The sequence below is a fragment of the Zonotrichia leucophrys genome, unplaced genomic scaffold (assembly GCF_028769735.1).
Source record: "Zonotrichia leucophrys gambelii isolate GWCS_2022_RI unplaced genomic scaffold, RI_Zleu_2.0 Scaffold_301_63842, whole genome shotgun sequence".
Classification (NCBI taxonomy): domain Eukaryota; kingdom Metazoa; phylum Chordata; class Aves; order Passeriformes; family Passerellidae; genus Zonotrichia; species Zonotrichia leucophrys.
The window spans coordinates 24,130-36,711 of record NW_026992506.1 but is presented as its reverse complement, the minus strand read 5'-3'; the positions used below and the strand labels follow the sequence as shown (position 1 = coordinate 36,711).

The 12,582-nt window shown below is 52.8% G+C and overlaps 1 protein-coding gene across 1 annotated transcript; it reads left to right on the top strand.

Moving 5' to 3' along the window:
- Nucleotides 1-9,916: 9,916 nt before the first annotated feature.
- Nucleotides 9,917-10,921, top strand: LOC135441459 (zinc finger protein 239-like). The gene is made up of 2 exons (XM_064701006.1): nt 9,917-9,968; nt 10,155-10,921. The coding sequence occupies exons 1-2, from the start codon at nt 9,917-9,919 to the stop codon at nt 10,919-10,921; spliced, it is 819 nt and encodes a 272-aa protein (XP_064557076.1).
- The last annotated feature ends 1,661 nt before the right edge of the window (nt 10,922-12,582 follow it).

Genomic DNA, 12,582 nt, shown 5'->3' with positions numbered 1-12,582 from the left:
ACAGTATGGTAATGTAATGATTCTTATAGGCTGTATGTAAAAGCTATAAGATTTGTATCTTGTACTAGATTGGTTAGTGAAAATTAGAATATGCAGCACAGAAGATTTCTTGTATTGTAATGGGAACTCCCCTCCTCTTTCAGGCATCCATTTTGGCGCCTCTTTCAAGCTCTTCTCTCGGGCCTGCTCCGAGCTGTGGCTGGCAGCTCCAAACAAGGCCCCTGCACCCACACCCTTTGCAATAAACCACAAATTCCAAGACCTGGCTTCAGAGATCTCTTGTCTCTGTCCATCTCAACCATCCTACACACTGTCGCTCCTACAAGCAGGATCAATAGAGTTGCCCCAAAAGAACTTTAGTAACAGGGTGAAAAACAATAAACATGGAGAAGTCGAGCACATTACGAGGGATGGGATTCAAAGACCTGAGACAAAGGTGAAGCAACAACATGCACACTTGAGGGTAGAACAGTCTAGAACGATAACCCTATAGGGGAAACAAGTAACCAATAGGGGAGGAGAACTTGGACAAGTTAGCATAACAACACTAAAGGCTTATGGGGGAACTCTCAAACTTACCCTAAGTTAAACAAATGATTTCCAGGGCTTGAAACTCATGCCCAAATCTTCTGGGGTAAAATCTGGCTGACTCTGAGTTACAGCTGGGCTAACTCCCACACTGCTGCTTTGCTCTGGCCCCTTGGGAGCATGTGGCCCAACAGAGCCACAATGATGTCCTTGGTTCCACAAGGCTCCACAGTGTCACAATGGTCCCTTGGATCCATTGTGCTCTGCAGTGTCACAGTGGCCCCTTCATTTCACAAGACTCCCAAGTGTCGCATTAGTCTCCATAGGAAAGAAACCACAGAGCCTCATGTTTCAGGAGCTGATGAATGGCAACTACCAGAGGCCAAGGCAAGCCTGACCTCTCTTTCCTAGCAGGTTTGCTTGGAGCAACCCTTGGATATTTGAAATTATGAATGCGGAGTCCTAATTTAAAACATTTATGCCTGGAGTAGAGGGAAGTTTGTTTTTTTTTCATAAAAAGAAAAGCACAGAGCCCTGTCCAGTGTTTGGAAAATAGGTGAGGTCTGCCTCTCAGGAGTCAAAGACCAGCCAGACTTGTCTGTCCTGGCAACTTTAGTCTGGGAGCAATCCTTTGATACACAAAAATTTGGAGGTGGAATCCAAATTTTGGCCATGGATGCCTGGAAAAAATGAACAATTCTTTGCCATAAAAAGAAGAGCCCAGAGCCCCAGTGTTTCAGGGGCAGATGGGAGTGGCCTTCCACATTCCAAGATCAGCCAGACCTTTCAGGTGAACCCTGGGACACCAAGGCAGCCACACCTATTTCATGTTCCCTTGGTTCCACAGGGCCCTGCAGTGTCACAATGGCTCCTTGCTTCCATGAGGCCTTGCAATGCCACAATGGTTCTCTCGCTTCCATGATGCCCTCAGGTGTCATAATGGCCCCTTGGTTACACAAGTCTTTAAGGATCTTAATTGTCTCCAGGGTTCCACAAGGCCCCACAGTGTCATAATGGTCTATTGGTTCCATGAAGCCTTGCTATGTCCAATGGCCCCTTGTTTCCATTGGGGCCCAGTAGTGCAACAATGATTCCCTTGGTTCCACAAGTTCCCATAGTGTCACAATGGCCCCTTCCCTCCATGAGACCCTGCAGGGTCACAATGGTCTCCATGATTCCATGGGATCTAGCAATGGCACAAGGGCTTCACGGTTTCATAAGCCCCAACAGAGTCACAAGGGTTCATTGGCCCCTTGCAGCTCCACTGTGAAACATTGGCTCCCTGTTTCTATTTAAATCAATCACAATAAAACCACAGTTTGATCATTGATCCTTGCCTCCATAGGGCTCATGATTTGCACAATGGTCTCCTTGATTCCATGATTCCTGGATTCCACAGTCTCACCATAGTTTCCTTGGATCTCCATTGTCACAACTGACCCATGGCTCCATGAGGTTCTGTAGTGTCATCATGGTCGCTGTCAGAGGCTGGATGAGATCGATGTCCTGAGACACCTTGGGATGCTCAGAATGCCCGTGTGGGGCCAGGGCCGAGTCAGGCCTTGGTTTGTGGTGGGACAGAGCCCCGCCCCCAGCCCTGGCCTTGCAGAGCTGTCAATCACACAGCAGGGGGTTGATGTTAACCCAGCTCTGATTAGCCCAGTTGTTAATCAATCAATTACACATTAGCAGATGGTGCTACCCTGACTCTGATTGGACAAGCAACTGGCAGTCCCACCCCAGGGGCGGGCCCATGAAGGCCCAGGGGGTTAAAAGCCAGAGCACAAGGCCAACCTATGGTGTGGTTCCTGCCTTCTCCTGGGGTTCCTCTGTTGGTGGTGCTGGAACTTGAGCAGATGGTTCCTATATGTGTGTCTTTCTATAGATCTTCGGTCTTTCTTTTGTTCTCTATTTCTTCTCCTCATCCTGCTTACCTGGAACATTTTTGGGTAACTTTACATGTTAAAGGTTAAAGGGTTTTACATTAAATGTGTGGGAATCCAGGGCACAGGGAATATTTCTCTGTCTGCTCTGAGGGGTCCTGTCCCTCAGAGAAACACTGCCTTTAACTTTTTCCCATGGAGAGGACTTCCACGACTTTGAAAGAGATTAGAATTTACCAAAGTGTGAAATAGGTAATAGAGAGTACTATACTATGTTCCTTGGGTGAGAAATTTAGGTTTTGGGGTTTTTAGTATGGTGTAGATAGAAAGTAAGATGGAGGAATTGGGGTGTAGTCCCTGTCTTCTTCATCTACTCCATTTTCTGCAGTGTTGGTGGCACAGGGTGATTGGTCAAGGAAAGCACAGTGCAGAGGTTACGTGGACAGTCAAGGGATGAGTTGTTGATAGAGAAGTAGAAATAACACATTTTTAGAATTAATTGGATGAGAAAACTTTAAAAGACCATGAAATGGTAGGTTTTGGGGCAATTTTTCTGTGTTTTTCCAGCATGCTGAGCCTGGTGTAGATAGCAATGCAAAACTTTAGATAAGATAACAACAAACAAGCTGAAGACTGAAAAAGTCTGTGCATCTCCTTTTACCTGGCACAGAACTGCTGCAGGAGGATTCCCCCATCCAGAGAGCCCCCAGACAGGCCCAGCATAAAACAAACATCAATAAGTGCTGCCCTGACAATGTTTGTAATAATTTGGTTTTTTTCCATAAAGTTGTTTACTGAAGGGTGATGTCTTAATTGGTCAATCATGTGAAATGTGTTGAATAAATGACCAATGAGGTCCACTTTTAGCAAACCAAGATATAAAAGAAGAGGACTGAAAAAACAGGTGGCTTTTAGTCCTTAGCCTTCTGATCAGAGACTGTATCATCTATGATTCAACAGGGACATTTGGGGATCTAATGGGCGCTATTGAGGCTCCTTTCTGGAACTCAAGACCCAACAGGAGCTTCTGTAATAAACTTTGGCCTGAAGCTTCCACTGGGCCCATGACAGGAACCCTGTGAGTGCCTGGGACATCCCAGCTCTTTGGCAGCCTGGGGACTCCTGGGATGTCACAGTGGAGCCCCCGTGAGTGCCTGTGACAGATCGGTGCCTTTGCAGCCCAAGGTCCCCTGGGATGTCACCATGGCTGTGACTGCCTCTGACCACAGGGCTCTTTACCACCCCAGAAATGCCTAGGAGGTCTCCATGAAGGCCCTGTCCCTGCCTGCGACATTCCAGCTCTGGAACAACCTGGAGACTCTTAGAAAGTCCCCATGGAACCCCTCAGAGGGCCTGTGACAAATCTGATCCTTAGCAGGCAACCATCACCAGCCCCCTGTTGCTATGGTCAGTTTCCATGGCAACCATCACCAGCCCCTGTTGCTGTGGTCAGTTTCCATGGCAACCATCACCAGCCCCCTGTTGCTATGGGCAGTCCCTCAGCAGCTCCATGGAGATCCCATGCCAGGGGTGGTTGCCATGGACACCAGCTCAGGCCTGCAGCCAGAGCCCGTTGCCATGGCAACCATTGGCAGCCCCATCCCCAGGCTCATGGGATCCCAGAACCACAGAATTGGCTGAGCTGGGAGGGACCCAGCAGGATCCTCCAGTCCAACTGCTGGCCCTGCACAGGACACCCCAACAATGCCAGCCTGGGCCTGGCAGCGCTGTCCAAACGCTGCTGCAGCTCAGAGAGCCCTGGAGCTGGGACCCTTCCCTGGGGAGCCTGGGCAGGGCCCCAGCAGCCTCTGGGCAAAAACCTTTTCCTGACATCCAACCTGGTGGTCCCCCATCTCAGGGCTGCTGGGGATCCCCCTTCTCCAGGGTCCTACTTAGGGATTCTGGGGGGTTTTGGGTTCCCCTTCTCCAGCCTCCCGCCAATCCAGCCACTTGGGGCTCCCCCCTCTCCCCACCATCATACACTGGTTTAGGGCAAATTTGGGAGAAAACCTCCAAAGAGGTTTCCTCTAGAAAAGCAGATTTGAGCAGCTCCTCACCCAGCTGGTTCAGGAAAATATTTCCTTGGAGAAAAGTGGAAAAAAACCTGTTTATTTAACAGGCAAATAATTCACCAACACAACAAGTCAACAATGTTAAACAATAAAACAGAAAGAGACGACAAACTCAGAAAGTCCCCCTGAGGGCAGTAGCTCAGCTCACTCAGTCTCTTATCCGTCTCTTACCAGTCCCCCAGTGCTGGAAATTCCGTGGCCCAGGCCCGACCCAGTGGACCACAGGTGGGAGCTGCTGGTGGTGTTCTGGGTGTTCAGTCCAGAGCAGGTGTAAACAGCTCAAAAGAAAAAGAAAAAGAGCAGTCCAGGGAACTTCTCTTCCTCAGCGAGCTAAAAACTAACTAAAAGCAAAAGAGAGCTCTGTCCCGCTGTCTGTCTGTCCATCCTGTCCATCCAGGAGCCGGAATGTGGAGGAGTGCAGTTTCTGAAAAAGAGCTGCCGCTTCTTCCTCCCACACTTCACGCTCAGAACCAGCCTTAAAGGCACAGAACTCATTCTGGGCTAAACAGACCGGTGGGGTACGAGCATCATGAAGTCACCCCAGGACACCCCTGTCAGGGTCAGGGGGTCCCGTCCCCGCCTCATCTCCGGGCTGCCGGGGGTCCCCCAGCTCCGGTATCGCCCCTTCCCCTCTCCCCGCCCCGGGGGTCCCCCGTTCCACAGCCCCAGCTCTCACGGGGATCCCCAAAACCAATGTCCCGCCCCGTCGGTACCGGGCCATTCCCATGTGGCCCCCACGGAACCCTCCCGAGGGGCGATCGCGGCTCCTCTCCCCCCGAAAAAGCTCCTCTTAGGGAGCCTGGATATATCCGGGACTCGAGTCTGGGATCTGCCGGCTCCGAACACTCTCCAAAAAATCCTCCTGGAGACCCCTGGCTGAAGCCGGGGCGAGCTCGGCCTCCGCCCTCCCTTGCGGCTCGGGGCTGGGGGCGATGCTCCCGGGGCAGGGGGTGCTGCAGGCTCGGCGTGCGGGCGCTGCGAGCGCCGCGATTCTCCCGCTCCCGCTGCTGCTCCTCCTCTCCCTCCTCTTCCTCCCGCATTTCCTCCGCTGCCAGCCCGGGCCCCCCTTTCCCACCGCTCTGCCCCGCGGCCCCGCAGCACCGGCTGCTGGGTGGGGGAGCCCCCGATCGGCCCCAGGGCTGGGCAGGGGGCTCGGGGACCCCCCCGGGGCGGATCTGTCCCCCCGGCCCGAGCCCCAAATTGCGCTCCGGGGCCACCGGGCTCTGCGGGTCCGCCTGGCAACCGGTGAGTCATCGGCAAGAAAGGCTCTGGTTGGCTGGAAATTGGTTAGCACCTCTTCTGATTGGCTGGAATTGTGAAGGGCGCTGCGCCCTGCCGGTGTCCCTGGGAGCTGCGGAGTCCAGGCGGGAGCCTTTTCCTGTTTCTTTCTGTTCTCTCAGACCTCTTCCCGATTTCTTTCTCTCCCTTTCTCCTCCCCATTTCTTGTTCCGTTCAGTCCACGTTCAATAATCGTCGGTTGCGTACCCACGCTCTCATTCGCTCCTTCACTGGGGCAGAGGCGTCTCTCCCTCGCGGGGTCGTAATCCATGGGCAGGGTCCCTTCCCATCCCAGGACTCGCTTCTATTTCCTCCCTCCCTCTGCTTCCAGAGGGGAAGGTGCTGGAAAATGCCCATGAAAGCCACCTTTGCTGTGTGCTCTGGGAGCCCACAGAGCTGCTGGATCTTCTCCCCTTGGGAGAGAAACTCCTTGGGAGGCACGGCAGGAGCAGCTGTTTTGCGGAGAAAAGAAGAAACCTCACAACTTGTAAAAGTTGTAAAGCCCGGTATGCTTTATTACGACGCGCGCCGGACGCAAGACTCCACAAAAGGGCATGCGTGCCCCTGGAGACTCCGAGTCCCCTTTTTATCCCCCCTTCCAAATGCATATGCATACAGTTTCAAATTAAGTTCATACATATTCATTCCACGCGACATTTAGCACTAATTCTTCTTTATCGAAGGAATTCCTAGGTCGGGGGCAGATTGACCTCGCGGTTTTCTGTTTTTCTTTCTCTGTCTCCTTGCTGTCTCTGGAATGCGGCCTCTCCTTCAGCTTTAGCTCCACAGACCCTTCACCTCTCCTAGACACTTCACCTAGTTCAGGATGGATACTCTGTCTCACAGCACCCTGGGAGCCTCGGGAATGCCCCTCTGGGATCCACGGCACACACTGCCAGGGTCTGGAATTCCAGTTCTCGGCTATGAAAAGATGTTCCTGCCCTTGAGGGCAAAGCTGTCAAGAAGGAGCCAAAAGCCAAGTGGAGCAAGATCTTACAGTGGCATTTCACTGCCAGCCTTCCTAACTTCACCCATGGCTGCTGTAGCTCCTGAAATGGGAATTAAATCCGGGCACGGTCTTTGGTGTGAGCTGCCCTGGGTCAAGGGAGACACTGAGAGAGATACAGAGCAGGCAAAGATAGACAGGCGATAAAGGAGGGCACAAACACAATCAGCTGAGAAGGTGGCACTCTGAAAACAGACCAGAACTGACTGAAAAGGAATATAACAGAAAGGAATAATTTTGCACCTTTTATTTACTATCAAAATACAATTTCTTCCCCTTCTCACAAACCTCTTGCCAGTGTCATTCAGCAGGGCTGTCAAAAAGTCCTTAACTCTGGGTGGATGTTCCAGGCTGCAGCCACAAAGAAAGAGGGAATGGGGATTTTCCTGCTCCTGGGGAGTTTGACATCCTCAGCTGAGGAGAGGAGGAGGCACCAGAAGGAAAGGGCAGCTGGGCTTCATCTTTCCACAGGAATAACGGGGCGGGGGAATCTCTCATCCTGTCTGCAGCTGCTCCCACAGGGATATGAGGGAGCCCCAGTGGTCACAGTCAGGGCTGCCCTCAGGGAATGCTCGCCTGGTATTGAGGGGCAGCGTGGGAGCACCTGGATCTTGGGGCACCCAGCTGCTCCCCATGTTTGGAGGTGCCTGAGGAGGGCTGGAACAACGCCAGGGACATCCTGCAGTGACATCCCCCCTGTCCTGCTCTGGGTGAGCTCAGTCCCAAACCTGACCCTGATCCTGGTCTCAGTCTCACTCCATGTTTAGACACATTCACAGTTCTGTATTTAATCTCATCCCAGTTCCAGACTTTTCTGGCCCTAGACCCAATCCCAACCCCAGCCCTAAAGCCAATCCCAAGTCTAACCTGAACCCCAATCCCAGCTCTAATCCAAATCTCAGCCCAAAATCCAACCCCAGCCCTAATTCCAGCCCCTTCCTAAATCCTCAGCCCCAAACCAAATTCCAGGTTCAGCCCTTCTGGGAGTTTGGGGGTGTCTCTGTCCCTCTGACCCCGATGATGTTTGGGTGGGGTCACAGCAGGGCTGGGAGGGACAGAGACCCCCCCCGGCCTCCCCAGGTGTGAGAAGGTCAGAGAGCCCCCCCAGGCCCAAGCACCCTCAGCGGTGAGAGGGACACAGAGCCCCTGGTCCCCAGCCCTGCACAGGCATTGCCTGAGGCCAGAGGGATGGAGACCCCCTGAGCATCCCCCAGGGTGAGGGGACAGAGACCCCCGAGCATCCCCTGGGCTGAGAGGGACAGAGACTGCCCCGAGCACCCCCTGGCACAGGGGTGAGAGGGAGGGAAACCCCCCAGGCATTCCCTGTGTGAAAATGATGGAGACCCCCTGGGGAATGGCCTGGGGTGACAGGGACAGGGACAATCCCCTAGGGAATGGCCTGGGATGACAGGGACAACCCTTCCAAGCCCCACCCAAGCATCCCTCAGGGCGAGAGGCACAGCGACCCCTTCAGCATCTCCTGGACACTGGACAAAATAAACTTGGTAGAAATCAAACTTTGCATAAAATACTTTGATGAATATTTGATTTCCCACTAGTCGCATATGATGAAAACAGAAAGAAATCCCAACATGAATAAATGGACAATTCAAGCAGAGATGTGGCAATTCCAATATTCATTGGTTTTTGCACAGCTCCAGCTCAGCTGCTGGCAGGTTCCAATAAAAGAAAAGTGGAAGTTCGGCCCAATACAGATCATGAAAAGGAAGGGAAAGCTCTGTGTAGCTGTCACAAAGGTGACGGGGACAAAGAGAATGATGATTCTCACATTTGCTAAAGCGCCCAAGCCTGGGAATTCGGGAGTTATTTGGAAATTTAACTACTTGAGCTGGGCTTCGTGTGGGACTTTCAGCCATCTTGCGTTCCTCACCATGGGGTGAATGAACCTTGTCAATCTCACTGGTAACATTTGCTCTGTTTCTTCCAGTGATTTTAACAACTTTATAAGGAAAGACAGCAAATTATTTTCTTTGCACTGGCCACCCATAAAAGCCATTTTCCTCATCATTTCTCCCATAAAGAAATAAAGCTTTAATAAGCTCCATAAGCTCCCCAGGAGGAAGGAGGGACTGTGTCAAAGTTTGCAAGAGTTCTTCCAGAAAGAACCACAACATTGTCAGTGGAGGGAGCCATGCTGTTGTCAAAGGCACTTGGGGTCAGAGAACAGTGCCCTGAACTCACTGCGCCAAAATAATATCACAATCTGGTTAAGAAAATTGTTGAAGAGATGTCTCTGCCCCAGTAAAAGTGCTAATGAGATCATATCCAAAGTGGGTTTTATTGAACAGTAAACGTGAGGTGTAGAGAGAGATGGAAAGAAAGAGAAAAGGGGGAGAGAGCAATGGAATGACAGGGACAGAGACCTCCCCTGGAGCAGAGCAAGTGTGACATTGTCCCTGTGTGTGTGGCCTTCCCAGGGTGGGGGTTTTACACCTGAGCCAGTTTGGGTAAGGGGGGTGGTGTTCACCCCCTGAGCAGGGATTACCCCACTGTTTCAGGTTGCCATGCAAGATGTAACCAAATGCATGTTTTCAATCCCCACCTTCAGCAACTGCTATAAACAGGTGGGGCAGTGTTCTTTATCTCTTCCATGACTCAGCCCTGATAATGCCCTCCAGGGGAGATATCTTCTGCTAATGGGCCATTGAGTGTTACTGCAGGACTGATAAAATTCCATCCTCCCATTGTGGGATGCTCCGCCCAGGGGGAGGATCCAAGCATTCCTGCCTGGATATAAGCTGAGCCTTGCCACACCAGGAGCAGCTTGCCTACTGGATTCCCAGAGGACAAGAGCTCCAAAACCACCACTGCACCTCCAGAGGAAGACCAGACCCTTCTGCAGGATCACTGCTTTGACAGAATCACGTTCATCACTCCAACAGGACTGCAGCCGCCATTTACTGGGACTGCTGCCATCACCCTGACCAACAGGGTGTCAGGTTATATCCTGACTCTGTCAGTTTAAGGCAGTGTTTCTGTATCATTGCCTTGATCTTCATTTTGTTATTGAATTGCTATTCTTGTTTACACCCTCCCCCTGGTTTGCCTTCAAACCAGTATAAAACTCAATCTGGTCATCCCTTGTTATTCTCCCAAAACAGGATTTCCCATTCCCAAACTATTGCCAGATGGAGATGGAGGCTGCGAGGAAGAGGAAGGAGCCCTGGGATACCCAGGCAGGTGAGGAGGAAGTCAGTGCCCCTTTCCCCCTCTCTCCTGCTCCACCTTCCATCCCAGCATGGCCCCCGGCTGATGGACAACCCTGCTGCCAACTCCATCCTACCAGGGATGCACTGGGGGGATCTCCTTCCCCATCCCTCTGGCATGGAGCCAAATCCCATTCTCTCCTTGTCCTTCCTCCCCCAGAGGAGGAGATGAGCATGGAGACTAAAGAGGACAAATCCCCACGGAAGAACCTCATGGAAGAGGCCGTTATGAGTGACTCCAGGGCACAGGAATCCAAGGGGGAGGAAAATCCCCAGAGATTCCACAGGAGGAGGGGCTGCAAACCCAGCCCAGGGTGCTCTGAGGAAGAAAGACCCTCCCTTAGCCAGGAAGGTGGACAGAGCTTCAGCCAGGGCTCAGAGCTGGTGGTCCATGAGCAGCTTCATGATGGGGAGAAGCGCTACAAGTGCTTGGAATGTGGAAAGAGCTTCAGGCAGAGCAGCACCCTGATCCGCCACCGGATGATCCACACTGGGGAATGGCCCTACGAGTGTGGGGAGTGTGGGAAGGGCTTCAGCTGCAGGTCAGAACTCATCAGGCATCAACACATCCACACTGGGAAGAGGCCCTACGAGTGTTCCCAGTGTCAGATGAGGTTTCAGAGAAGCTTCAATCTCCTCCGCCACCAGCGGATTCACACTGGGGAGAGGCCCTTCCTCTGCCCTGAGTGTGGGAAGGGCTTCAAGAACAAGTCCAACCTCATTAGGCACCAGCACATCCACACAGGGGAGAGACCCTACGAGTGCCCCACCTGTGGGAAGAGGTTTCAGAGCAGCTCCAGTGTCCTCCTGCATGAGCGGATTCACACAGATGAGAGGCCCTTCCGCTGCCCTGAGTGCGGGAAGGGCTTCAAGCAAAACTCCACCCTCATCACCCACCAACGCATCCACACTGGGGAGAGGCCCTAACATTGCGCCACATGTGGGAAGAGGTTCACCAGCAGCTCTGACTTGACCAGACACCAACGGAGGCACCAGTAAGGGAAGCCCTGCAAATGCTGCAGCTGCAGGAGGAGCTTCGTGCACTGCTTCATCTTCATTGCGCATGAGAAAACCATGTTGGGAAGAGCTCGGGTGATCCATGTTCCATGTGATCCATGCTGGGAAGACCCCTGTCCCTATTCCTTCCCCTGTCAATGACATGGTGTGGAACTGAAGAACATGAGGGTCTGGACATGGCCGTGTTATTGCATTCACTCCCTCAGGTCATTGCCAGGGGCAGGAAAGGCACTCTCTCCCTGAGGAGAAGGGTGTCCTTTCCAGGTGGGGGAAATATGTTGTTGGGGAGAGCCAGGAAGTTGTGTTGTAGTTTTCCCTGGAAACAGTTTTATTTATCCCTTCTGTTATCAATATTGTTTCTGTTCTGTTTGTTCCTTATCTTGTTGCTGTTCCCAGTAAATTGTTCTTATCCCAGCACAGGATGTTTGCCTTTTGTGCTTTCCATGGGAGGCAGGAGGGCAGTGCAGTTTTAGCAGGGGCAGGAAATTGGGGAATCTCATTCCTGCACCCCTGTCCGTGGAAACCGAGCATCCCAGCTGGTCCCAGCCCTGGTGGCCATGGCAACAGCCTTGGGAGCAGGTCCCTGGCTGGGGCTGTGGGAACCTCTTCCCTCTGGTGCCCAGGGACAGGAGTGGAGGGAACGGCTGCAGCTGAGTTGGGGCAGGCTCAGGTTGGATGTCAGGAAAAGGTTTTTTCCCAGAGGCTGCTGGGGCCCTGCCCAGGCTCCCCAGGGAAGGGTCCCAGCTCCAGGGCTCTCTGAGCTGCAGCAGCGTTTGGACAGCGCTGCCAGGCCCAGGCTGGCATTGTTGGGGTGTCCTGTGCAGGGCCAGCAGTTGGGCTGGAGGATCCTGATGGGTCCCTCCCAGCTCAGCCAATTCTGTGGTTCTGGGATCCCATGAGCCTGGGGATGGGTCTGCCAATGGTTGCCATGGCAACGGGCTGTGGCTGCAGGCCTGAGCTGGTGTCATGGCAACCACTCCTGGCATGGAGTCTCCATGGAGCTGCCATGGAAACTGACCATAGCAACAGGAGGCTGGTGATGGTTGCCATGGAAACTGACCATAGCAACAGGGGGCTGGTTGCCTGCTTGTGATCGAATTTGTCACAGGCCCTCAGAGGGGTTCCATGGGGACTTTCCAAGAGTCTCCAGGCTGTTCCAGAGCTGGAATGTCACAGGCACAGACAGGGGCTCCATGGAGACCTCCCAGGGGTTTCTGGGGATGGTAAAGAGCCCTGTGGTCAGAGGCAGTCACAGCCATTCCATGGTGACATCCCAGGGGACCTTGGGCTGCAAAGGCACCGATCTGTCACAGGCACTCATGGGGGCTCCACGGTGACATCCCAGGAGTCCCCAGGCTGCCAAAGAGCCGGGATGTCCCAGACACTCACAGGGGTTCCTGTCATGGGCACAGTGGGAGCTTCAGGTAAAAGCTTTATTAGAGAAGCTCCTGTTGGGTCTCGAGGTGCAGAAAGGATTCCCAATAGCCCATTAGATCCCCAAATGTCACTGTTGAATCAGAGATGACACAGACTCAGATCAGAAGGCTGCGGGCTAAAAGCCACTTGTGTTT

What these genes read in the sequence shown, in the direction of transcription:
- LOC135441459 (XM_064701006.1), top strand. Translation starts at nt 9,917, where the DNA reads ATGGAGATGGAGGCTGCGAGGAAGAGGAAGGAGCCCTGGGATACCCAG. An exon ending in GCCCTGGGATACCCAGGCAG is followed by an intron (nt 9,969 to 10,154) that starts GTGAGGAGGAAG and finishes TTCCTCCCCCAG; the next exon opens with AGGAGGAGATGAGCATGGAG.